Raw genomic sequence first — 23,373 nt, 5'->3', positions numbered from 1 at the left:
TAAGACACTAGGAGACTCAATGTGTGAGGTTTGGTAAGACACTAGGAGACTCAATGTGGTGAGGATTGGTAAGACGCTAGGAGACTCAATGCAGTGAGGATAGTAAGACGCTAGGAGACTCAATGTGGTGAGGATTGGTAAGACGCTAGGAGACTCAATGTGGTGAGGATTGGTAAGACGCTAGGAGACTCAATGTGGTGAGGATTGGTAAGACGCTAGGAGACTCAATGCGGTGAGGATTGGTAAGACACAAGGAGACTCAATGTGGTGAGGATTGGTAAGACACTAGGAGACTCAATGTAGTGAGGATTGGTAAGACGCTAGGATACTCAATGTGGTGAGGATTGGTAAGATACTAGGAGACTCAATGTGGTGAGGATTGGTAAGACGCTAGGAGACTCAATGTGGTGAGGATTGGTAAGACGCTAGGAGACTCAATGTGGTGAGGATTAGTAAGACGCTAGGATACTCAATGTGGTGAGGATTGGTAAGACACTAGGAGACTCAATGTGGTGAGGATTGGTAAGATGCTAGGAGACTCAATGTGTGAGGATTGGTAAGACACTAGGAGACTCAATGTGGTGAGGATTGGTAAGACACTAGGAGACTCAATGTGTGATGATTGGTAAGACGCTAGGAGACTCAATGTGGTGAGGATTGGTAAGACGCTAGGAGACTCAATGTGGTGAGGATTGGTAAGACGCTAGGATACTCAATGTGGTGAGGATTGGTAAGACGCTAGGAGACTCAATGCGGTGAGGATTGGTAAGACACAAGGAGACTCAATGTGGTGAGGATTGGTAAGACACTAGGAGACTCAATGTAGTGAGGATTGGTAAGACGCTAGGATACTCAATGTGGTGAGGATTGGTAAGATACTAGGAGACTCAATGTGGTGAGGATTGGTAAGACGCTAGGAGACTCAATGTGGTGAGGATTGGTAAGACGCTAGGAGACTCAATGTGGTGAGGATTAGTAAGACGCTAGGATACTCAATGTGGTGAGGATTGGTAAGACACTAGGAGACTCAATGTGGTGAGGATTGGTAAGACACTAGGAGACTCAATGTGTGATGATTGGTAAGACGCTAGGAGACTCAATGTGGTGAGGATTGGTAAGACACAAGGAGACTCAATGTGGTGAGGATTGGTAAGACGCTAGGAGACTCAATGTGGTGAGGATTGGTAAGACGCTAGGAGACTCAATGTGGTGAGGATTGGTAAGACGCTAGGAGACTCAATGTGGTGCGGGGGAGCTTGCTGAGCCACTCACTGGCAGCCTCCACGAAGTGCGGGTAGGCTTGGTACGTGACGAGGGGCGTCGGGAGCTCCCTGAAGTACAGCTTCAGCGCGCCCGTGATGACGTTGACGTCTTCGTACGCCTTCGCCGAGATGTCCGCCTTCTCCCCCTCTGCGGGACAAGCAATGCCAGCGCAGGGTCGCCCGCGTAGGTGTTATTGTTCACGCGCGGCAGGGCCGGTCACGAGCTAGAGCCGCGATCGGAGCACTTCGCCCCTGAGCAAAGTTGAGATGGAGGAATTTAGAGGGCGATCCATGCATAGACACCCCCACTCAGTTTGAACGTCCCTCTGGCATGTCTGTAGGCGACTGACAATTGTAAACACGTGTTACAGAGGAGAGAGTTGCAAGACTACATAAGTGCGTTTAGATTGGTGGTAGTCACGCGGAGGCTTGGAAAACAAAACGTTTCGAATTCTCTAAACATTACTCCCCCATTATTTTTATGTCTTCCTGAAAAAAATATGTATTTCATTGAGGCAATGTGCGGGCCCAATGAATCACGTTGTGATGCACGTACACACACCGTAAACATAAGCCAAAATGGTTATGAAAAGCAGCGGGATAGAAAGATGGGGAATGGGCTCGCTGCTCCAAACCATGCCGGGAGGGGGGGGGGCGGGGGGGGGAGGGTCCCACCTTATCGGGACATCTTCAAGTGGATAGGCCTGTACGTTCAGTGCCTTGCTGCATCATCAATCGCAAAGCACAAGGGGAGTTGCGTTTCGCTGACCTAGTTAGACGTGCTAACGAGTCCCCGGCTTCGCCATGCACGGCGCGTATTCCCCAAATGCGCGATGCCAATTATACACCCAATTACCGTCCGCGAGGCATGGCTGGCTACGTACATAATCGCATTGTGAAATAATAAGAAGAAGAATTATGAAGTCGTGATGATTGTGATTTTTCTTTACTAAGAGAGAAATATATGGGTTTCTTGTTTTCATGAAAGAAACCCCTCCTTAATGACAGACAGGGCATTGACAGCCACCAGGCTCATGTGCATACAGGGTGGCCCAAAAGTCAGAAGACAGAGAGTTACAATTTATTTTAACAAAACACACATGAAACTTATGGCGGGACCCTGGGGTCCCGTAAGCTCTCGCATGAACTGCGTTGCGACGTCATTTTATGTCTGTTGAAGGCGAACGACACGGCAGTCTATTCCTCTCGACGAGCTCTACACGATGCGCTCATCAAAGTTTTGTTTCTTCTGCGCATTCGTCCTCGCTGCTGTGCTTGGACGACACGACAACGGAATGATCCGCGCCATGTAGGTCACGGCGTTTATGTGCACGGTGGGACGGAGTAGCCCAAAATAAATAAATAAATAAATAACGATTTTGACTTCCGTTTATTCGGGAGCCCGGGGTCCCGCCATCAGGTTAATTTGGTTATTTCATTTATTTTCGTAAATTTTCAAACTGACTTCCATTAACGTGACTGCGTGCGTGAATTCTCCTTTGAAATTAATTGAAGACGTTTTGTTTTTTAGATTGGGTGTAATATTTGAACATTCATCAATTTATGTTTCGTCTCAATCGGCGTTCTTGGTCGAGTTTTGTAAATGACGGATTTAAAGTGACCCCAAAGGGAGAAGAAAATGAATGCTGATAACAGATAAAATATTAACTTAAAGAAGAAATAAATACATGTTTTCATTCCGGTGGAAAAATAAATTAAATAACCATATGTGTCCTGACTTTTAGGGCACCCTGTATTGTGTTTTTGTTTGGATGTACATCAACAGTCTTTTTGTCAATCCACTGCTGGATGACAGCCTCCCCACACCGTGTGAGTGACGAGCGTTGTCTGACCAAACTTCACCGCGCCGTTTAGTGCTGGCTGATGAACCGGCGGAGGGGCCAGGACCGGTTTGGATTATAACTCACCACCGATGTTAGCCTTGGCCGGGAATCAAACTCATTTCTCCCAGGTCTCCTTGGTTTGACGTTCGTTCTCATGGTCAAAATGTACACACCATAACCACGGTGACGAGATGTTAATTCAGGTCATGGGGATTATGGGACGATACCTCACTATGCTGGCCAGTGCAGGTTGGTGAAAGTCAAAAGACACGGGAGCCTAGAAGTTCGGTACAAAAATGTATTTTGATGCACTGCCCTCTGCTACCCGCCGGGTAGCCCTACAGCCCATGTCCACCTGTCCGGGCATTGTGGTCACCAATCAACATCACCTGGAATTAGTTGACCAGGGTGTTTGGGACATTCCCTTAAGCCGGCAACAATTGATGAACAAAGCCTCACCTTTGTCGAAGGCCGTCCTCACTTCTTCCACCAGGTCGCTGACCCCAGACACCCGGTAGAGTCCCTCCGACTTCAGGCCTGCCCGCAGGGCACGGAGCAAGAGTTTCACGATTAACGGTCGACAGCACGACAATTCGGCTGCGCACAGTTGCTCACAGCTCGCGAGTAATCGGGCGGTAAAAGTACACCAAGGCCCGGCCAGAGGTATAAAGAAGGGGTGGGGGGGGGGGGGCAATGGACAGTGGGCCCCATTTATTGCTCGCACCGGGGGCCCAGGCCAACTGCGCTGCTACACCATTGCCGCGGCCGCTGTGAAGTTCCCTGGTTTTTAAATCACGCGTCGTTGGAGAAGCTCTCCGTTTGCACCGCGGGCGAGAAGGGGGTGCTCATCGGCATGCCGGTGCCGCCAATTTGTTATGATGCTGGAGGCGCAAGCGAGACCGATAATGAGCGTCCTCCTGGTTAGCGCAAAGCCTCTACTTAGTGACGCGGCCCCCAATAAAAAATAAAAAAATAAACATTAAACAAAACTTCGCACATCCCGGAGGCATGGGTTGTAAATGATTTTTCTTGATAATTATTACACGTACAAGAAGGTGAAAAACATACCCAGGATGTGCCATATTTAGTGACAATGTGCCGTGCCAAAACGTCATTGTTGTTGCTGCCGTACACTGCCCAGTCGAGCATGGGGTGTCGATTTCCCGTTTACACCCCTGAGCCGGTGGTGGAAATTCGACATTCCTATGGTAGGGGCCTGTTACTTCGTAAGAAAACCGGTGCTATCTGCCACACGACAGCAGGACTCGTCGTCATTGTTGTTGTTGTTGACCACAGAGCAATGGAAAGTCTTGAGCCGACCCCGAAACTGGGATTTGAACGCCGCGACCTTGCGCTTTGCGAGCCTGCGTGCGTTGGCCACTGCGCCACCTGGCCGGATGTTTACTGCTGCGCAAATCTGGGTCCGCACGAAGTTTCCTAGCCCCATATGCGGCACTTCCAGACACGCCAGGGGATGGGTGGGAGGTGGGGGGGTAGTGGAAGGCCGGGGGTAGATTGCTATGTCACCTACCACTCACCGCACTGTGTGTGTGTGTGCGCGCGCACAGTATGCGGGCGAATCCGCCGTTAACGGAATCACACGAGCAAGTGTAGACACAGACGTGGCGGTAATAAATGAGCTCTTGGGGTTTGTGCGACGTCGGGAGCGTTGAGAACAAACGAGAACAGCTCGGACGGCGCTGACGTTCAGCCGTTGTGATTCTCACGCCGCGATTTTCGCCTTGGGCAGTGAAACGCCTCTCATCCGTGACTTCTACACATTTCGTCCTTTGTTTCCACTTTCCCCTCTCTCTCGTGCCAATATGCTCAAGTCGTGGCCACATCTTTTTGGCACCGATCTCTCATTGTCGTGGTCGTCAAGCCATTCTCTGTTAGGCCTTCCTCTCTTTCCGGTTCCTTCTATTTTTACAAACAACAACAACAACAACGCATTTTAAATGTTCCTGCCATTGCCCATCCTACACGTGTCCAAATAGTGACAGTTTCCGTCTCATCACTGCCTGGGCATCATGAGATAATGTTCTTCTATGTGCAACCGTTTGTCTTACTTCTACATTGGCCACCCTTTTGGTCCAGCTTGGATGCAGTATCCATCTATAGCAATGTACAAGGAGGCATTGTCTTCGTCGATACATTTCGGACAATGGGATCGAGCAACAGCGACCGCCGCGTCGTCGCAGATGAGCGTGCGTCCGCCGTGCGCGCGTGTGCGTGCGCGCGTGTGTGCGTGTGTGTGCGCGCGTGTGTTCACGTGTGTGCACGTGCGCGCGTGTGTGTGTGTGTGCGTGCGTGTGTGTGTGTGCGTGCGTGTGTGTGCGTGCGTGTGTGTGGGGAGCGGTGGTGTAGCGGTTGGCGCGCTGCTGTGCTACGAACCTGGCGACCCGGGTTTGATTCCCGCTCACGGCCAACACCGGTGACGATTATCTGAACCGGTCCTGGGCCTTCCCTAGGTCGACTCAGCCTCAAATGAGTACCCGGTGCGGTGTGTAAACATCGCCACTGGGGAGACAAAGGCTGTCGGACGTGGTGCTGGCCACCCACCCCCTCGTGTACCATTGCGGCCTTCATAGGTGCGCTCCCCGACAGTCTGTTAAGGCTATAGGGGGGATCTTTGTCTTTGTGTGTGCGTGCGAGCCCTCACCGCGCGCCTCGATCTCGCCGATGCACATTTCCACGACCATGGGCAGCCGCCCGCGGTGAGCCTTCACCAGCGCCGTGAGGTCGCAGCCGAACACCTTGGGCAGCCTCCTGGGGTCGGGCTGGCAGTCGGTGGGCACCAGGCGGCAGCACTGCTTGTGCACGTTCAGGCCGCAGTCTAGCGCCGGAGAGAGAGAGACGGTTTCACCAAGGGGGGAGGGGGGTTAAAGGTCAAGGGACCAGCACAGAAAGTGACCTTCATATTAATAATTAATCGTTGCCGTAATAGAGCGATTTTGGCCGGCGGTCGAGCGTTGATCAAGTTGTGGAAAATCCGCGTTAAACGTCAGCAAGGAAGAGTCTCGAGTTTGGGCAGCCACTTGTGAATTTTCACAAATTTGTGCTGATATCATCCATGGTTGTTAAATGGTAACAGATAAAACAGTAACCGTTTTCAGAATCGATTAACAGTCACTAAAGTCAGGAATCAGAAGCCATTTCTAGTGGGATTTTGGTAAAGAATGCAGCTTGTTTAAGAAACGTAGCCCATCGTTTGAACTTCCAATAATAGCGCGACTGTGGCAGGACACTTTCCTTAACTTCTCAATTAAAAAAGGTGAAACTGTTACGTTTTCCGCTTTAGACATAACTGTATGTTCGGAAAACTGTCATTAACCGGTTTATTGCCGGGTTTTATTCATAAGGTTATAACAGGAATGCCAAAAAAAACACGATTTCAACCACCCTAACATTTTCTAACCGAACGGGATTGTGGGCTCAGTTGCGCGCCAACAGAGATTTGAACTTGTGAAACCTTCAGATTAAAAGTCAGGTGTATCTGCTGCTGCAGCATCACCAGTTGCCCTAAAAAATAAAAGTTCAGTCTCCCTTGTCAACGTCAGAATTTTTTTTTGTGTTATATAAATAACGGTTCAACTGTTTCTCGAGGTCACCGACGGGTCAAACTGCATCCGGCGCACCAACACGCCGTGAACCTTTCTCTGCGATCATGTTGCGTGACCTTGACCGTCCAGCGTGATCATCAATCTCTCGTTGGGGGGGGATGGTGGGAGGTTTGGACACGCGTGGAAACTCCACCGCGATCAATTCAATGGATCTGGTGGTGCCACACAGTTGGTTCAGACGCAGGACGGTCACGGTTGCCTTCCGGCAGGCGCGGAGGTGGTGGTTGGAGGGGGGGCACGCGCACTGGGAGTCGAACCCCCCCCCCAATGTTTTCCGATAACCGAGCAGTCATTAACGTGTCCCGGGATACTGCCCCCCCCCCACCGCCCCATTGTGTCTACCCATGCTGAGCATCCGTTGCTGGGAAATGGACTCAAATCCTGCGTCACCGTGGTGGTAGTGATGTTGATGATGGTGATGATGGTGGTGGAGGAGGAGGTTACGAGGGCGCAGAAAGAAAATAAAGGAAAATGTAAAAAAAAATTCCGGCAGGAGCAGATGCGTCGCGGCGATGGACAGGCATCGCTCGACACGCCGCATTAACATTCCCCCGTGTGTGGGGGGGGGGGAGGAGTGCAGGGAGAGAATTAACGCGAGACGAAGCTGGCTTTGGCCGTCCGCAGGAGTTTCATTTACAAATCAGACATGCTGGCTGCGTCGCACACGCGAAGGCATAGACACGGGCGCGCACAGACGCGCGCGATGAGCACTCGAACACATCCAGCAGCAGCAGCAACAACAACCGCCGGTAGCTTACTCGGTGGCGGTGACGTCACTACGACACTCGTGCCAAGCTAGGTGCACTTTTGAGACCGCGCGAAATGTCGCGAAGGCTCGCTGGCAGGAAGGAGGTCACGGAACAGACCCAGAGGTGTCATGGGTTGACACACACACGCACACACGCACAAAGATCCCGCCGTATCGCCTTAACAGACTGTAGGGGCAAGTGCTGCAAGGGAGCACCTATGAATGCCGGCATGGCGCAAGAGAGGGTGGGTGGCCAGCACCATACCCGGCCGCCTTTGTCTCCCCAGTAGCGATGCACCAGTTACTCATTTGAGGCTGAGTCAACCGAGGGGAGGCCCAGGACCGGTTCAGATAATCGTCGCTGGTGTTTTCCCGTGAACGGGAATCAAACCCTGGTCGCCGGGTTCGTAGCGCAGCGCGCTAACCGCTGCACTACCGCTCCCCACACACAAGACAAAGCTCCCCCGTGCAGCCTCTAACAGAATGTAGGGGCAAGTGCTGTTAGTCAGCACCTATGAAGGCCGGCAATGTGGCACACCAGGGGGTGGGTGGCCAGCACCACGCGCGGCCGCCTTTGTCTCCCCCAGCGCCGACGGTTAACACCGCACACACTAACACACGCGCGGATTGCACACACGTGGATATACAAATGCGCGCACACTCACGAATAAACAGACGTGTACACGTGCGCGTGAGTACACAAACACACTTGCACGTGAGCACAAACGCACGCACATAATAGACTGTTCAGGAAAGTGCTGTCAGCGAGCACCTGTGAAGGCCACACACATGCGAACAAAGATCCCCCGTAAAGTCTCAACAGACTGTTGGGGCAAGTGCACACACATTTACATGTATGCGAACACATACACACATGTAAAGACAAAGGCACGCAGCTCTGTCTTTAGCCAGCAGGTCAAGGGTGAGTTGGAGCATCTGTTGTGTACATGCCTGCGTCGCTGCCGATTCGACTGGATTATTTGTGTTACCCAAATATGTCCACCTCTAAGTATGCATTTCCATAGTTCGCTCAACGTTGGGGTGGTTCTCGTGTCCATCACCGATGCTGAACCTTCGATTGCAATGCCACATTGCGTGCAAAATCACCAGTCTCTCCATAGGACGTCAACAAAAGTGATAATCGATGTGCATTGTCATTTATATGCATATGTAATGACAGTAGAGTCAGGCTACTGTGCGGATAGGCTAGTGTCCACGGGAGGTAATGACAGGGGAGTCAGCCTACAGTGCGAAGGGACTAGTGGCCACGGGAGGTAATGACAGTAGAGTCAGCCTACAGTGTGGATGGGCTAGTGGCCACGGGAGGTAATGACAGGGGAGTCAGCCTGCAGTGCGAATGGACTAGTGTCCACGGGAGGTAATGACAGAGGAGTCAGCCTGCAGTGCTAATGGACTAGCGGCCACGGGAGGTAATGACAGGGGAGTCAGCCTGCAATGCGAAGGGACTAGTGGCCACGGGAGGTAATGACAGGGGAGTCAGCCTGCAATGCGAAGGGACTAGTGACCACGGGAGGTAATGACAGGGGAGTCAGCCTACAGTGCGAAGGGACTAGTGGCCACGGGAGGTAATGACAGTAGAGTCAGCCTACAGTGTGGATGGGCTAGTGACCACGGGAGGTAATGACAGGGGAGTCAGCCTGCAGTGCTAATGGATTAGTGGCCACGGGAGGTAATGACAGGGGAGTCAGCTTGCAGTACGAATGGACTAGTGTCCACGTGAGGTAATTACAGGGGAGTCAGCTTGCAGTACGAATGGACTGGTGGCTACGGGAATGATCGAGAATAGGAGGTGACGGAATAGGACAGTGGAGTCTGCTGGTGGAGCGAGCGGTCTAGACCAACTAAAAGGTTCGGGAAGGGGGGCGTGGCCACGGTCCGTATATAAGGGATATGCGCGGGAGACTCGGGGCTGTTGCAGTGGGAGCCTCCGCCTGTTCAAGTGAACGTGTCTCATCAATAAAGAGAACATCTCAAGACAAGTGTGTTAAGTCATAATTACACGTACATTAACCCCCCCTCTCTGGCCTGTGCACCTGATTGGCTCACAAGTGACGACATCACAGTTATCCCTCTATTTAAGACCTGATGATGCGAGTTGTAATCACTGGCGAAACGTCGTGCTCAAATTGTAAATGTTCGTTTGCACTCCAACTCACCGGTATAATGTACTAGTAACGAATTGTCATGTTTTGTTTACGTGACAAACCTTACTTATTGATGGTAGCGGGTTTAACGACACATTTATATTCATATGACCTAACCCAAAAACCTGATTGGCTGAGCCATTTGCGAGTCGGTCACTTCTGAAAATGCGTCACCCGGCCAATATAGTTGGAATGCAAATAATACAGAGCACATGTATGCATAGATTTTGTTGCCAGAACGGGTAAAACTTTTCCTTATTCATCATACTTTGATACTGGCAAAAATGTATCCCATGATGTAGCTGCTCACCCCGGGCTATGAATGCTCTGATAGTTCATTGTCTTTGTGCTGTTTGCCTTGTTGGCGTTGTTCTCTGGTCTGACACTGGTGGTGAGACTAGGTCATGAAGAGGACTGCCGCTGTCTCTGGTGTAGGCCAATCAGTTTCATAGACAATGTCCACAGATTACCAGAGCATGTTTAGTTTACATGTTCACCACAAGTGCGAAGTGTGGTTAATGCAGTTACTTTATTCCTTGTAAAAGGTTTCTATTTGGTGTTTGAACAATTTAACGCCTCTTTCATTGGCAAAAAGGGTAAAACCTATTATTTTTCATACATGGATTATGTAACGTTTTCCAATGTACGTTTGTCTTTAGAAGTATTCTATCAATGGTGAGTAAGCCGATGGGAGCTGTCAGTGCATTTTCACATAGTATCTGCATATACTTGGCAGGCCTTTAATTAATTTGTTCGGTTTCAATAAGCTAATTCCCTAACAGGAACATAAGTTTATACAACTGAACGCTTACATTGTATCATCTTTACCAGAGTTACCATGCGGGCAGACGAACAGAGGTCGTGCATAGATGTTCTTAACCACAGTTGGAAACCGTTAAAAAAGTAAACATATATTCTAGGTGTGGTTTCGACTACAGTTTTACCCTTGGGTTTGATTATGATTTATGAAGGTCATGGAAGGATGGGAGTGTTAGTGGGTAATTGTGTTAAGATGTGCCCTGGGGAACCTGGAAGGCTGGCGATTGAGATTTTATTTTTTAAGCTTTGGGGGAAAAACCTCACCGACGTTTATAAACGTCCTTCGGAGGCTGTAATTCATTTTCCTGAGATTGTTTTTTTTCCGGGCCAAAATAACACGGGGTCAAGGGTCGCTGACCCCCTCGGTGCTGTGGGCAGGCAGAAGATGGCAATGGCAACGAAGGAGAGAAGCGTTCTATCACTCACACAGCTGTCTCGTGCAGCGTTTCTCAACTCCGGTCCACGCGGGCCCCCTCACGGCCACAGCCCATGAAGGGTTTTCTGAGGCCGGGTGGAAATTTCCAGATGATGCCCCCCCCCCCTTCCCTTGGACCTGAGGCTGGGGATAAACTGCCCCATCTGCCCTCACTCTGCGGTCCAGTTCTAACGGTCCACCGCTTCGTGATTTACCAATCTGTTCTATTCGTCTGTGAATTAAGCCACTTGCTCACTTCCTAAACCTGATGATTGGTAATCAAGGTAAGAAGGTGAGTTGAGAAACACTGGTTTGGTGCGTGTGTCTTGCCCGCGGTGATTAGAGGAATAATCTCAAATGTGTATCTTTACACTGCTGATGAGACACTGGATGTCGAAACGAGTCCAGCGCTTGCTTATGCTGAATCAACACTGCTGAAATGTTGCACTCCCTGAAGTCTGTGGAGCAATGGGTTGTGTATGTGAACACAGCTTCTGGTGACTGCAGTGGTCAAGTGACCCCATTACATACAACATATACAACTCTATTCCCACACACGCGAATCAAGGTGTGCCCTGGCCCTTACAATCAATATTATGAATCTATGCCGTGTTACATGACTTGTACCTAGGTAGTGCGCTGTATTTTTTTAAGTTAACACACAACCATGGCAGTAATAACTTACCCTATATAACGAATCGATATGATGTACACGCTGCCTAATTTATAACGACGGCCGCGGCCGCTGAGTTTGCGCACGTCCATACACGCTGTCGCTCTTATTCTATGGCATCAGATCACATTTGTAAGTGTCTGTTAATTGCACTTAGAGGGCCCCTTCTTGTAAGCGCAATTAACATTTATTGACGTGGGGGTGATTACACTTAGAGCAAGGGGGCCCCATTAAATTGAAGTGTTGTGCACTCATGCCCAATCCCATGAGCGTCGACTTAGTGTATTAACAGCTGGGCTGTTGTTGTTGTTGTATATGGCGTTTGAAGTGTTCTCTCTCTAGTTATCACAATTCTCTTCCTCACAAACAAACAAAACACAAACAAATTAATGCGTTGGCCAGATGACAATCCAAAGCATGGCCCTCTGGGAATGAGTCTTGAGACTCAGGAAGGCCAAACTTCCAAACGCTGAAGCTGCTCCTTGAAAAAGTCTTCAAACTCAATGATGCCAAATATTGTTCAACATATTTACCTGTTTTTATGTTGCAAAGGTAAAGCCCACTGAGCTACGTAGCTATTTTTTCAGACGTGACATGGCCACAAATGATAGCTCAACGAAGCGGCTTATCACGCGGAAACTTATAGCAGCCAAATGTGGAGGGAAAAACCGGTGGACTCGGAAAAAAATTCACGCGACCATTGGGAGAGAGGACAAGCACACTTCCAATATATAAAAGGGGTCAGGGTTAGGATCGGACGCACGACCGACCACCTGTCTACCAGCCGAGGTAGTTAACGTCTAACCCTCCTGAAAATACACGTTGATACTCGGCACGGCATTTCAGTGGAAACAAATAAAATTATATTATTAAAAATGTCAACGCGGACTTTGCTGCACAGCCTCCCGATCTGGCGTCTCGCTCGGAGCCAGAGGGTGGCAAGCGGTAGTGAAGGAATCACGGCACCGGCACCTGGAGCAAAGCCGTCTGCCCTGTCTCTCCCCACCACCCTCACGCTGCCGTCCCTCGCCACGCTCCACCAGAATCCTCCTCCTTTGTGTCCAAAACAAACCGCCGGCGGCCGCCCCGCAGCGGCCCTCCACGCTCACAAAACCACGGTGGCAGATGCTGTGCGTCCCTCCTTCGGGCGGATGCTTTCACCGCCCTTTGTTTTTGAGAACCGCGGCGTCGAACAATTGCACTCGCACGCTTATACTCTCGCCCCCCTGCCCCCACCACCACATTGCTCCTTTCTCTCCCTCTGTCTCACCCCCCCCCTAACCACCACCACGGCCACCGCCCTCGGTCACACAAAGAAAGGCGCCGCGATAGTTGAGGGTCGGCTGCGCGTGGCCACTGCCTGTTGCGGAGCAGATGGCCGCCCGCCCGCCCGCCCGGACGACCCTTTTGTGTGGCCGGGCATTCTACAGCGCCGCCGTTCCCTCTCGCCGCCGTCGGCACTCATGAAGGCGCCAATTGTGGCTTTCACCGAGTCGCCTCGGCCTCACCGAGGGTTTTTTTTTAATCTTTGCCCAATTCAAGAGTCGCCGTTTATTGTAGAGCAGCGCTGGGCGAGTGGTGCGCTGCTGGGACGAGCTCACGAACCTGTCTGCTGTGCGTGTAGCGCAGTGTTTTTTGTTTATTGCAACTGGTGGCCTTTAGTGCGGCCTCTGATGACGATACAAAAAAATTGGGAGAAAAACAAAACACCACACATGCTGCTGATGTCAAACCCCAACGGTTCCGAATGGCGTGGCGGCCCTCACACTGATGATGTCTTATCGGCCAAAGTGCCCCCACCCCCTCTGAAAATGAGTGAAGAGCACTGTTGTAGGAGGAGGGAGTGAGTGTTGCGGTGCATCCGTCGGCCCACGTGTCGCTCGCTCGCTTGCTCGCTCCCAGGGAAACGCGTTGTGGCGTTGCCAGCTGGGAATTGGGACTTGGATCAATGAATGTGACGATGGCGCTTTGAGTGGCACGTTTGTGCCAAAAAGGCACCATGTGATTATTATTAATATGATTACGCACGGCACGAGGTGCTCATGTAAGGGCTGAGTTGACCTCGGGAAGGCCTTACATTCAGATATCACTCGCTACTGATTGATAGTCATGGCCGGGTATCACGATCAAACACACGTACGTCCGTACGTACAGCATATAAACACGTACTGTACTACAACAACAACAACCGTGCCGACATTCCCAACTGCGCAGGTGAGATCACCCTCGCGCTTGTGCCAGGCTAGGTGCACTTGGAGGCCATGTGAAATGTCGGCTCGCTGGCATGTGATAGGGAAAAGCCCCCGGGTGTTATAGGTTAACTTTTTTAAGACGACTGCCAGATGCGCCATCACCAAAAGAATAAGACAGATTCCCCGTATAACCCTTGATAGACTGTTGGAGCAAATGCTGTTAGCTAGCACATATGAAGGCCGGCAAGGCGCACGAGGGGGTGGGTGGCCACCACCACGCTGTTGTTTCATAGACACCAGGCACAGTGATGATTTAAGGCTGAGTCGACCTCGGGGAGGGCCCAGGACTGACAAAGACAAAGATCCCGCATATAGCCATAACAGACTGTTGGGGAAATTGCTGTTAGCGTGCACCTATGAAGGCTGGCATGGCATACGAGGGGGTGGATGGCCAGCACAACGGCCGGCCGCCTTTGTCTCCCCAGTGGCGATGTTTACACACCGCACCAGGTACTCATTTGAGGCTGAGTCGACCTAGGGGAGGTCCTGGACCAGTTCAGGTAATCGTCACTGGTGTTGGCTATGAGCAGGAATCGAAGTCGCCGGGTTTGTAGCGCAGCGTGCTGTCCGCTATGCTACCACTAGCCCCCACCCCCCACAGGACTGACCAACAACAGCAACCGCGGTGACGTCACCACGGCGCTTGTGCCAGGCTATGTGCACTCTAAGGACTAACCACGCATGCACACACACACACGCTACACTCACCAGAGCACTTGACTCCCTGGGCAATGAGCCCCCACATGAAGTTGGCGCAGTACTCACACCAGTGCGGGCCCCGGAATGTGTGGACCTGCGTGAGACACAACACAACAACGCAACGTTGATGTGTATACATATATGAGATTGTTTTATTTTTTAAGTCAGAAAATTACTTTTGAATGTGCAGCACTTTATTTAAGGTCAGTCCGCTGCTGGACGAAGGGCTCCGACATTGTGGTAGATTTGCATAACCTTGGCATGCAACTGCATCTCAAGATTTCGTCCCCAAACAACTGTGGGACACGGGTGTCCTGGGGTAAGGACGCATGTGCACGTATTTGGTTTATAGAGCAGTATTGATAATTGGCCAAAGATAGAGGAGAAAGAGCAATGGCCTGAGCCTGCACTTGAATAGAGAGTCAACAGCATGGATGGCTGGGGGAAGGGGCGATTCAGACTGGGGGGGGGGGGCAGCGGAGGAGAAGGAGAGACCTCCCGGCGAGCGAAAGTTGGAGATTGAGAGAGACGTCGCAGGGGTCAACACATGGATAGGGTTGAAGGGAGGCAAGGCTTCGCGTTACATCACAGCGAAGGCAATCATAGGATAATGGAGAATCGCCGTTGCTTGCGGCCATCGCTTTTGTGGGGCATAGTTCGCCGCGGCAAAGATCACTCCGAGCTCGGGGCATCTCTGCCTCGTCCTGAGATAGCGCTGACTGCTCAGGGTCGGGTTTCAGAGTTTGCGAGGGTTGAGCCTTCTCCACCACCACTCGGTCTGTGTGGATGATTTAATGGGAAAGAGGGGCCTCAAGATGTCAGTATAGAGAGAAGATAACAAGTGGAATTTGTAAACGTCCAGAATTTAATTGATTCTTCAGATTGTTTTTTTTTTCATCTCAAAGTCCAATTTTGAGATTATGATGATTGTACCATCGTTGCCGTCATCATCGCCGCCGTCTCCATCATCGTCATCACTATCATCCAATTTCCAACATTCTAAGAATTTGGCGCCATGATAGCGGCGCGTAATTCCCTCCGCTCTTGCACACTTCGTCGGAATCTCTCACATCTGTGCAAGTTAGCGGACACTAACTGGCCGGACGGTGACGCGCCTGCCCATAGCGCTATCAGCGGCAAAAAGCTCGAATGTTCCAACCTCCGGGACCACTCGGAGGTGTCCAAAACGCGCCGCGATATCTTTCAACCAACATCCGCCGCAGCACGACTGGCCGAGCGTGGCGCGTCCCTGCCACGAGCGATCAGTCATCGCGGACACCGAAAGTTGGGGAAGTGGCGCAGCTTGCGCTGAGCGGCCCCCCCCCCCTCCCGCCCACACCACGGATGCTCCGTGAGGCCGTGCCCACCGCCCAGTTGCGCCAGCGCACGCACGTCCGCCCCGCGTTGGCCACTCTCGCGTGGGTAAAGGCGGCATAGATGCGGAACGGCAGTCGCTTGCCCGCGGCCGCGTCACCGCTGGCGGGAACGCCCTCCGCTGGCAGCAGCAGCCCCCGAGAGCGACTCTCGGGGATGTTTTTGGCCTACTCGCCGGCGCTGGCCAGATGTCTTGGAAGAGGTGCGAGCCACAACGGTTGACCTCGCCGTACACGACCTGACGTTCGGCTGTGGCGCACTCGTTTAGACTGGTGGATGGACAGAGGCGTGGGGGTTTTGGGAAAATTGTGCGGGTTTTTTTTTTTTTCAACTGCCGCACGGGGAGATGGACTTGGAACCGGTGACCTCTAATATTTCAAGTCCGGTGAAGCTGACCGTCTACCCCACGTCAGATGCACCGCGCGTGCTCATGTGCCGATTTGAGATAGATCCCTGCCGCCTACTCCGTGCCTCTCTTCCTCTCCGCTGAAATCTTCCTCGTGGTTTTTTTTGGGGTCTCCCAGCACGAGCAGTGAGCAGGAATTACGTTTCCATAACAGCTGAGCAAACGTAGCGGGGTAGGGGGCAGGGAGTGCCTGCCCTGAAAAAGGCGTCTCACCCATCGTCGTGGCCCTTGGCGTCGTTTTAAAAATACGCACCTTAGAGTCAACTGGGCACGCACGTCGTAAATGTACGCGCGTGCGTTGAGCTTCTTTCACACCGTACGTAGCCAATCGTGTGCTGATCGAACGGGGCAGTGAGCACAGCATCCATCAACACTTTGGCAAGATCAACGTCCTAGGATATTGTTTCGTAATCACTTCGTATTTCCCGGGGTTTAATGAGTTTTCAATGAATGGTATTTTATCGGTGACACTTTCAATTATAATTTTCGGTCCAATGTTTGTGTTGTGTTTCGGGCAATGCTACAAACATGTCACGCCAGTTGTGACAGAAGCGAGGAGAGAGATTGTAGTCCTGCCAAAGTATTGAAGGATGTTGTGCTCACCGCTCTTGCATGTACACGACCGTTCAAAGTTTTTTTGTATATATAAATTGAATGTCTGCTTGTGTTTTGCTGTGATTGACGCAAATTGTTCCTGAAATTGTGCTTCGACGCTGAAGAAATATGACGCCAGAGGCAGCTCACAGGTCGCAGCACTGAGCCAGGAGCGCTCGCGTCCTGGATTCAACCCAGGGCAGGCAGCCGTGATGGAACCAGCTTCTCAAGTGCGACCAGTTCATGGACTTCGCCTCGGGGTACCAATGACCACACGAAAAAAAAATGTTGCATTAAATTAGTTGTCACTTAATTGTGCTAAATCCCAGCTCGGAGACATTCAAACAATTTCGTTTGACTGACATGCGTCCAACACTGTGCAGAGCAGTAAGAGCTGTGCCCTGAGTGTGAATAAATAAGCCTTGTGAAGTGACCTCAGAAGTAGTTCTGTAATGTCATCTTTCGGGGGGCCGTTCTCTGGCGCAGGTCGATGCGCTGCTAGCTGCAGGGTTCTGAGTGGAAGCGTCGGCGTTCCGTGACGTGACGCTGTACGCGCACTCGGAACGTCATTGAGGGAAAACATGAGAGGGAGAAACAGGAAATGCGATGCCTGCCGTAGCACACCTGTTCCATTACGTATCGAGACACCGTTTAAACATCATCAGCCAGGCTCAATCCACTGCTGGATGGAGGCCTTTCCCAGCCACCGTGATGTAATATTCCGCCGGGCACCTGCACGTGAACTGATCGCGCAGTGGAACACGGTGTGAGATTTAAACTAAACCTCTCGCCCTTAAATTGGGGTGGTGGTGGTGCTGCAGAAGCCGTAGTAATTGTGATAAATAACGAATCATTGGGGAACCCTCCGCGGACAGTAGCTCGCTAGGGCTAAGATAACCCTAACACTGCCTGTCTGGTGGGGTTATGCAATTATTTAATTACCAAAGGCCGTCGCTGATGGCCTCAGAAATTAATGCTGCAAATGCGCTCAAGAATACGCAGCGGTCGCCTAACGCCTCGGTTTGATTTGGTTTGGCGGCCGTGGCTAAGATGGCACGCACGATGTAGCTCAGCTGGACCGTCTCTTTATTATCTGTGACGCCGCTATTTACGGGTACACGCGCGCGGAATGCCAATTCGACTCAGCGTCATTTATTTGACCACAGAGAGCGGTGGGGGAATTGGGGGGAGGGGGGTTGCGAGTCCACAGAGATTGCAGATCTGAACGTCCCAAACATCTCAAATTTGTATCAATTTAGTAATTCCACGCAACATTTTTCCTTAATTTACTTCTGTGTGCGGGTGTTTTTTTTTTTTTAAAGAGACGATGGGACCCGAACGAGACGTTTCCTCCTCTACAAAACACCGCTCTCTGCTTATTCAAATTATAATAATTTATAATTACCGTGGCAAAAATTGGTGTGAGCGATCGGTCTCAACGAGAGAGCACAACGCTTTTCAGTAGCGAGCACTGCAGCCCCGCCCGAACACCGCGGTGGTGACAACGCGTTACTCTAACGAGCTTGCTCTCGATGTGAGCGCAACACACGCACACACACACACAAAAAGCGCTGATGGAGATGAAGCCGTACGGCACTGGCAGCGTGTGTCGTGTTGGAGAAGCGCATTCGGATGTAATCTGTGCGCCGCCACGCGCCTCTGAGCCCGGGCTTTGCTATGACGCACGGCCAAAGGGAGGCTGTTTGGAGCGCCGTGCATGCATCACGCGTGGCTCCTGCGATGAGAAAGCAACCCCCACGCGCCGTCGGAGCCAGCGTGTGGTCTCGACAACGCAACACTGAACGTACACAGTATGACGGGGGGGGGGGGAAGCACATTTTAGAAGCGAGTTGTCCGATTTTGATAATACAAAATATCAAATGTAATCCAGAGCGAGCGCAGCGAAAAATTCCCTCATCTGTACGGGTGCGGAAATGAGACTCCAGTGCGCCTATTTGGTTCTCCGCGGATTAATTGGATGAAGCTGCCGCCGCTATTGTGGGTGGCTCATCTTTTCCGTCCAGCCGCAACGGAATAAAGTATTGAATTTAGGCGCTTTAGTTGAGACCCGCGGGTAAATGTGAATTTAAAAAGGGGTGAATTTTTCCACCGCCTCCTCGCAGGTGATTCCATTTACTTGAAAGCGAAACGTGGATTACAAAAAGGATCCATCTTCGGACAATGGGATTTTCCAGTCGTCGATCGGAAGCACGGGCTATTTGAGTATAGGAGTCTCTGATCACCTCCATCATCGCAGGATCGTGAGAGATGGTGGTGGTGGTGGCTTTGGTGGGGGGGAGGGGGGGGTAGACTTTCATCCAGCAGTTGATTATGACTGCTGCTGCTGTTGTTGATGATGATGATGCTGATAAGGGCCGTTGCACTCATAGCGATTGTTATTGGAAACCCCCTGTCACCTGAACACCAGATCGGCCTTGGCCCGCGGGGCGTTTCAGGGGCAGGATGGTGGCGTGCTGAGGGGGTCCTCTGATCGTCCGTCTCAGGGGGTCGCTGTCGAGGCCCAGGTTGAGAGCTACGCCAATTACAGCGTCATCCCATTCATCGTGGGCCACCTGCTCCCAGATGCGGCTGCTGCTGCCCTCTTGCCCCCATGCCCTGAGGGTGCGTGGGGGGAGGATGAGGATGAGGGAGATGGCCGCGTTGATTTCCATTTGGAAGCGGTGCGTCGAGTCGATGTCGTCTCATCGTCAACCATAATTGTTCAACCTTCCTCGGTCACTCTCGACCCACGGCGATGTTTGTGCAGAAAAAGCTGCGCTCTCCCCCACCCACCCACCTCGCCGACCAACCCCCACCACCCCAGCTTTAACTTTTCTAAAATTATACACAGCGCTCGCCTCTGTTCCGTCCATATAACTCGGCGCTTGCTTTGTGCGATTCGCTCTGGTCGCGACCGCTGCGAGGCGAGCGATTTTTTGCGGGCGGAATCTACAAAACGCCGTTGCTACGGCCGATGCAAGGGCGGTTTTGTGTCCCGTATCACAATGTGGGGGCACTGTGTGTGTGTGTGTCTTGTGCGTAGAATTAAGATGACGTTGCGAGAGGAAGACTCATGATCAGCCGTGCGCTTTTGCCAGCGAGCACGGGATTACTGTGTGGTCACAGTCCACGAGAGAGCGCACAACGAGACGTTTCACAGCGGAGAAGTGAACGTACTGCATTTGGAATGGGTTTTTTTTGTATCTCAAGTGATATTAACAATAAATAAAGCTCCCCATTCTGCCGGATATCACTCAATGCATTGTGAATTCATCAGCCACACACACACGCACACATAGACACAATCTTCATCACCATCATCGTTGTCTACGATGGTCAATCCACTGCTGGATGAATGTCCACACAAGCCGCCACCACCAGCGATGTTACCGATCCACCTAGCTCCCGCGCACGAGCTGTATCTCCATCACTCTGTCTGCCCAGCAGACACCATCCCGTTCCATTCCTTGGCTGCCACTCCGATAATATTCTTCATCGTGCACCACCATCGTCATCGTCGTCGTTGGCCGCCACCCACCCGCGCCTGCGAGCGACGTCTTCCTGCCCAAGCCCCAACTTACTTTGCCCCGAACAGTTCCGACTGCCGTCGACCGCACGCCACGCAATCGATAGGAGCCACGACCCGTGGAATCGTGTGAAACCGGTTCCCCAGCGGCGAACACGCGAATCAAGAGGCGCGGCGTAGTTCCGGCAAAGACGAGAAACTAACAAAAAACTAATTTTATTTTTTAATACATTTTACCCGGTAAGGCCCACAAGGCTCTCCAGCTCTTTTTCAGAAGCGACCAGGCACTCACAAATGAGAGCTCAACCAAAGTGGCTTATCGTCATGTGGACATTTATATCAGAAGCCAAATTCTCTAAACGCGCGTTTCTAAAGAAATGGAGAGGGGGGGGGCACCCAAATCTCACCTTGAAGTTGTGCGACTTCTCATACTTGTGCAGGTGGTCGGGCGCGTCCCTGAGCAGAGCGGCTCTGCGCACCAGCGATCCGAGCTGTGAACAAGCGAATATCTTGAGCGGCTGCCAGAGGCTCAGCGAGGCCGGTCGCTGGACCCGGCGGGCCGTCAGGGCCGCCCCGCGACCCCCGCCGCCCTGAGCGCCCGCGAGCTGGGGGGCGGTCGAGGCGGGTGGCCCCGCGCACTCCGACACGGGGCGCTGCACGGGCTTGCCCGCCGCCTCCCAGGGCTGCGCCGATGGCATTTTTTTACTCGAAATCTCAAAGCTGAACGAAACCCAAAAGCTATGTTTAAAAATAAAGATGTATTTTTTTCGCACTCCCCCCCCCCACCCCCACCCCCGATTTTGCTAAACTGTCATAATCTGACACTTCGGAATCAAGAGTCCACGTTGTCTTTTACTTCGAGTCGTATTGAGGATGACTGCCAAAGCGCCGTTCCCCGTCTATCTCTGGCACTGCCTGCTGCCGTCTGTGCTATTCTCTCTGTGGCGAAACTGAAGAGGCGGCGGCGACGGCGGTGATTCTCTCTCCCGCCCGCCCCGCTCGCTGCCTGTATAAGGGCAGTGGACACGCGCGCGCGCACACGCAGACTCGCACGCGCGCACACGCAGACTCGCACGCGCGCACACACAGACTCGCACGCGCGCACACACAGACTCGCACGCGCGCACACACAGACTCGCACGCTCGCACACGCAGACTCGCACGCGCACACACGCAGACTCGCACGCGCGCACACGCAGACTCGCACGCGCGCACACACAGACTCGCACGCGCGCACACGCAGACTCGCACGCGCGCACACACAGACTCGCACGCTCGCACACGCAGACTCGCACGCGCACACACGCAGACTCGCACGCGCGCACACGCAGACTCGCACGCGCGCACACACAGACTCGCACGCGCGCACACACAGACTCGCACGCGCACACACGCAGACTCGCACGCGCGCACACACGATCTCGCACGCTTGCAGCGCTGTGCCGGGGCGATGGAGTGACAGCTGCTTTTGCTGGGTACGGAGTGGCAGCCTAGCGGGCGAATGAGAGTGGGTCGCGACGCTCAATGCGAGCTGAATGAGCCACGCGTCCGCCCCGCGACCCCGCGCCTCCCAATCCCGGATTAACGGTGGGAGGTCCTCAGGGCGGGGTTGCTCCTTGGTCGGTTGGGGGGGGGGGGGTCCAGTCGGACTGGCAGCTGGGGAAACTGGCTATGACTAACTCTGTTAGTGTGCACACCACCCGATCTACATAATAATACTTATGGGCAGGGTTATGTTTCATCATCGAGATGAAATCATGTTTAGTCTGTTAGCCAGGGGTGGAATGATTCACCCATCTCCCGCCGCACAGTCCCCGCAGTTCAATGAATTGTCGCGATTTTATTTTTGTTGTTTTGTTCTCGCAATGTTTTTGTAACACTCTGGAGAAGGGTAGTTGGCATAAGCCCATCACGTTCAAAATACAAATCTCAAAACGGTTATTAGTATACAGTACATGCAATGCATCTATTGTGAGCTATCTTACTTAAACAGGAGCGCCACGGCGGTGAGATGTTAACTACCTCGCCTGGTATACAGGAGGTCGTGAGTTCGATCCCGACCCTGACGCCTGCTGTGTGTTTAGAGTTTACGTGTCTCTCCCCGGGTCCTCCGGGTTTTCTCTCCAAATTTAGAATTAACATCACGCGTTTAGAGTGTTTGGCTGCAATACATTTCCACACGATAAGCCACTTCGTTGAGCTATCATTTGTGGCCAGGTCGTTCCTGAAAAAGAGTTATATAGCTCAATGGGCCTTACCTGGTAAAATAAAAAAAACAGTATTTAGTTTAGTTGGTATATTTATCCAATTCGTTTTTGATAGTATATTTTTAAAGAGGTAACTGGGGTAGAGCGGTGGTGCCGTGGTCAGCACAATGCGCTACGAACCAGGCTACCTGAGATTGATTCCTGGTCACGGTTGGCCTCAATGGCGAGTGAAATCTGAACCAGCCCTGGGTATCACCCCACCTCACCAACGTGCACTGACCATCGTGGTGAAGTTTAGCCAAATAAGCCGCACAACCCGCATAACCCGCACGAGCTTTTCGAGAAGTGAATTGACAAAGCGCTTAAAATTATTACAAATTATGAAAGGGAAATTGCAGTGTTGTTAATATGTCAAGTCCTTTTTAAAATAAAACATTCGTATCTAATTTCTTTGCGATTAATTATTCTGAAAGAGGACACCATTTGGGCCAAAGCGCCACGGGGAAAACAAACAAACGAGGCGCGCGGATACTTAAAATAACGATGGGAAAAAAAACTGTGCAGGTAACTTACTGAGCCGCCAATTAAGGACGCCGGTTGTAATGTTGTATCCATGATGCTGCGCCTAACCTGACGCGAGATCGCTGCATTTTAAATGCTCGTTGTATTGGGTTGTGTAGAGAACAACGCCTTTTACCTCCACGCATTTGGCCTCCTTAAGACGCGGACTCCATCAGCTGGCCTCTAATCGGATGTAATCCAGCCA

General features: G+C 51.8%; 2 protein-coding genes across 2 annotated transcripts in view; one reads left to right on the top strand and one right to left on the bottom strand.

Moving 5' to 3' along the window:
* LOC116948705 (beta-chimaerin-like) overlaps positions 1–21,966 on the bottom strand; it is a 30,755-nt gene extending 8,789 nt beyond the window's left edge. Inside the window, exons 1-5 of the mRNA XM_032965677.2 lie at positions 20,808–21,966; positions 14,510–14,594; positions 5,769–5,942; positions 3,566–3,643; positions 1,273–1,410 (exon numbers count right to left, since the gene is read on the bottom strand). Coding sequence (XP_032821568.2) covers positions 1,273–1,410; positions 3,566–3,643; positions 5,769–5,942; positions 14,510–14,594; positions 20,808–21,098 — 766 coding nt within the window. The 5' untranslated portion in view covers positions 21,099–21,966. The remainder of the gene's footprint in view (positions 1–1,272; positions 1,411–3,565; positions 3,644–5,768; positions 5,943–14,509; positions 14,595–20,807) is intronic.
* LOC142929779 (uncharacterized) overlaps positions 1–23,373 on the top strand; it is a 93,017-nt gene that overhangs the window by 26,516 nt on the left and 43,128 nt on the right. The window lies entirely within an intron of this gene.

The sequence above is a fragment of the Petromyzon marinus genome, chromosome 34 (assembly GCF_048934315.1).
Source record: "Petromyzon marinus isolate PM22_M1 ecotype Great Lakes invasive population chromosome 34, UKy_Petmar_22M1.pri1.0, whole genome shotgun sequence".
Classification (NCBI taxonomy): Eukaryota; Metazoa; Chordata; class Hyperoartia; order Petromyzontiformes; family Petromyzontidae; genus Petromyzon; species Petromyzon marinus.
Note: the sequence above shows the minus strand (reverse complement) of the source record. Positions and strands in the feature narration are given on the sequence as shown.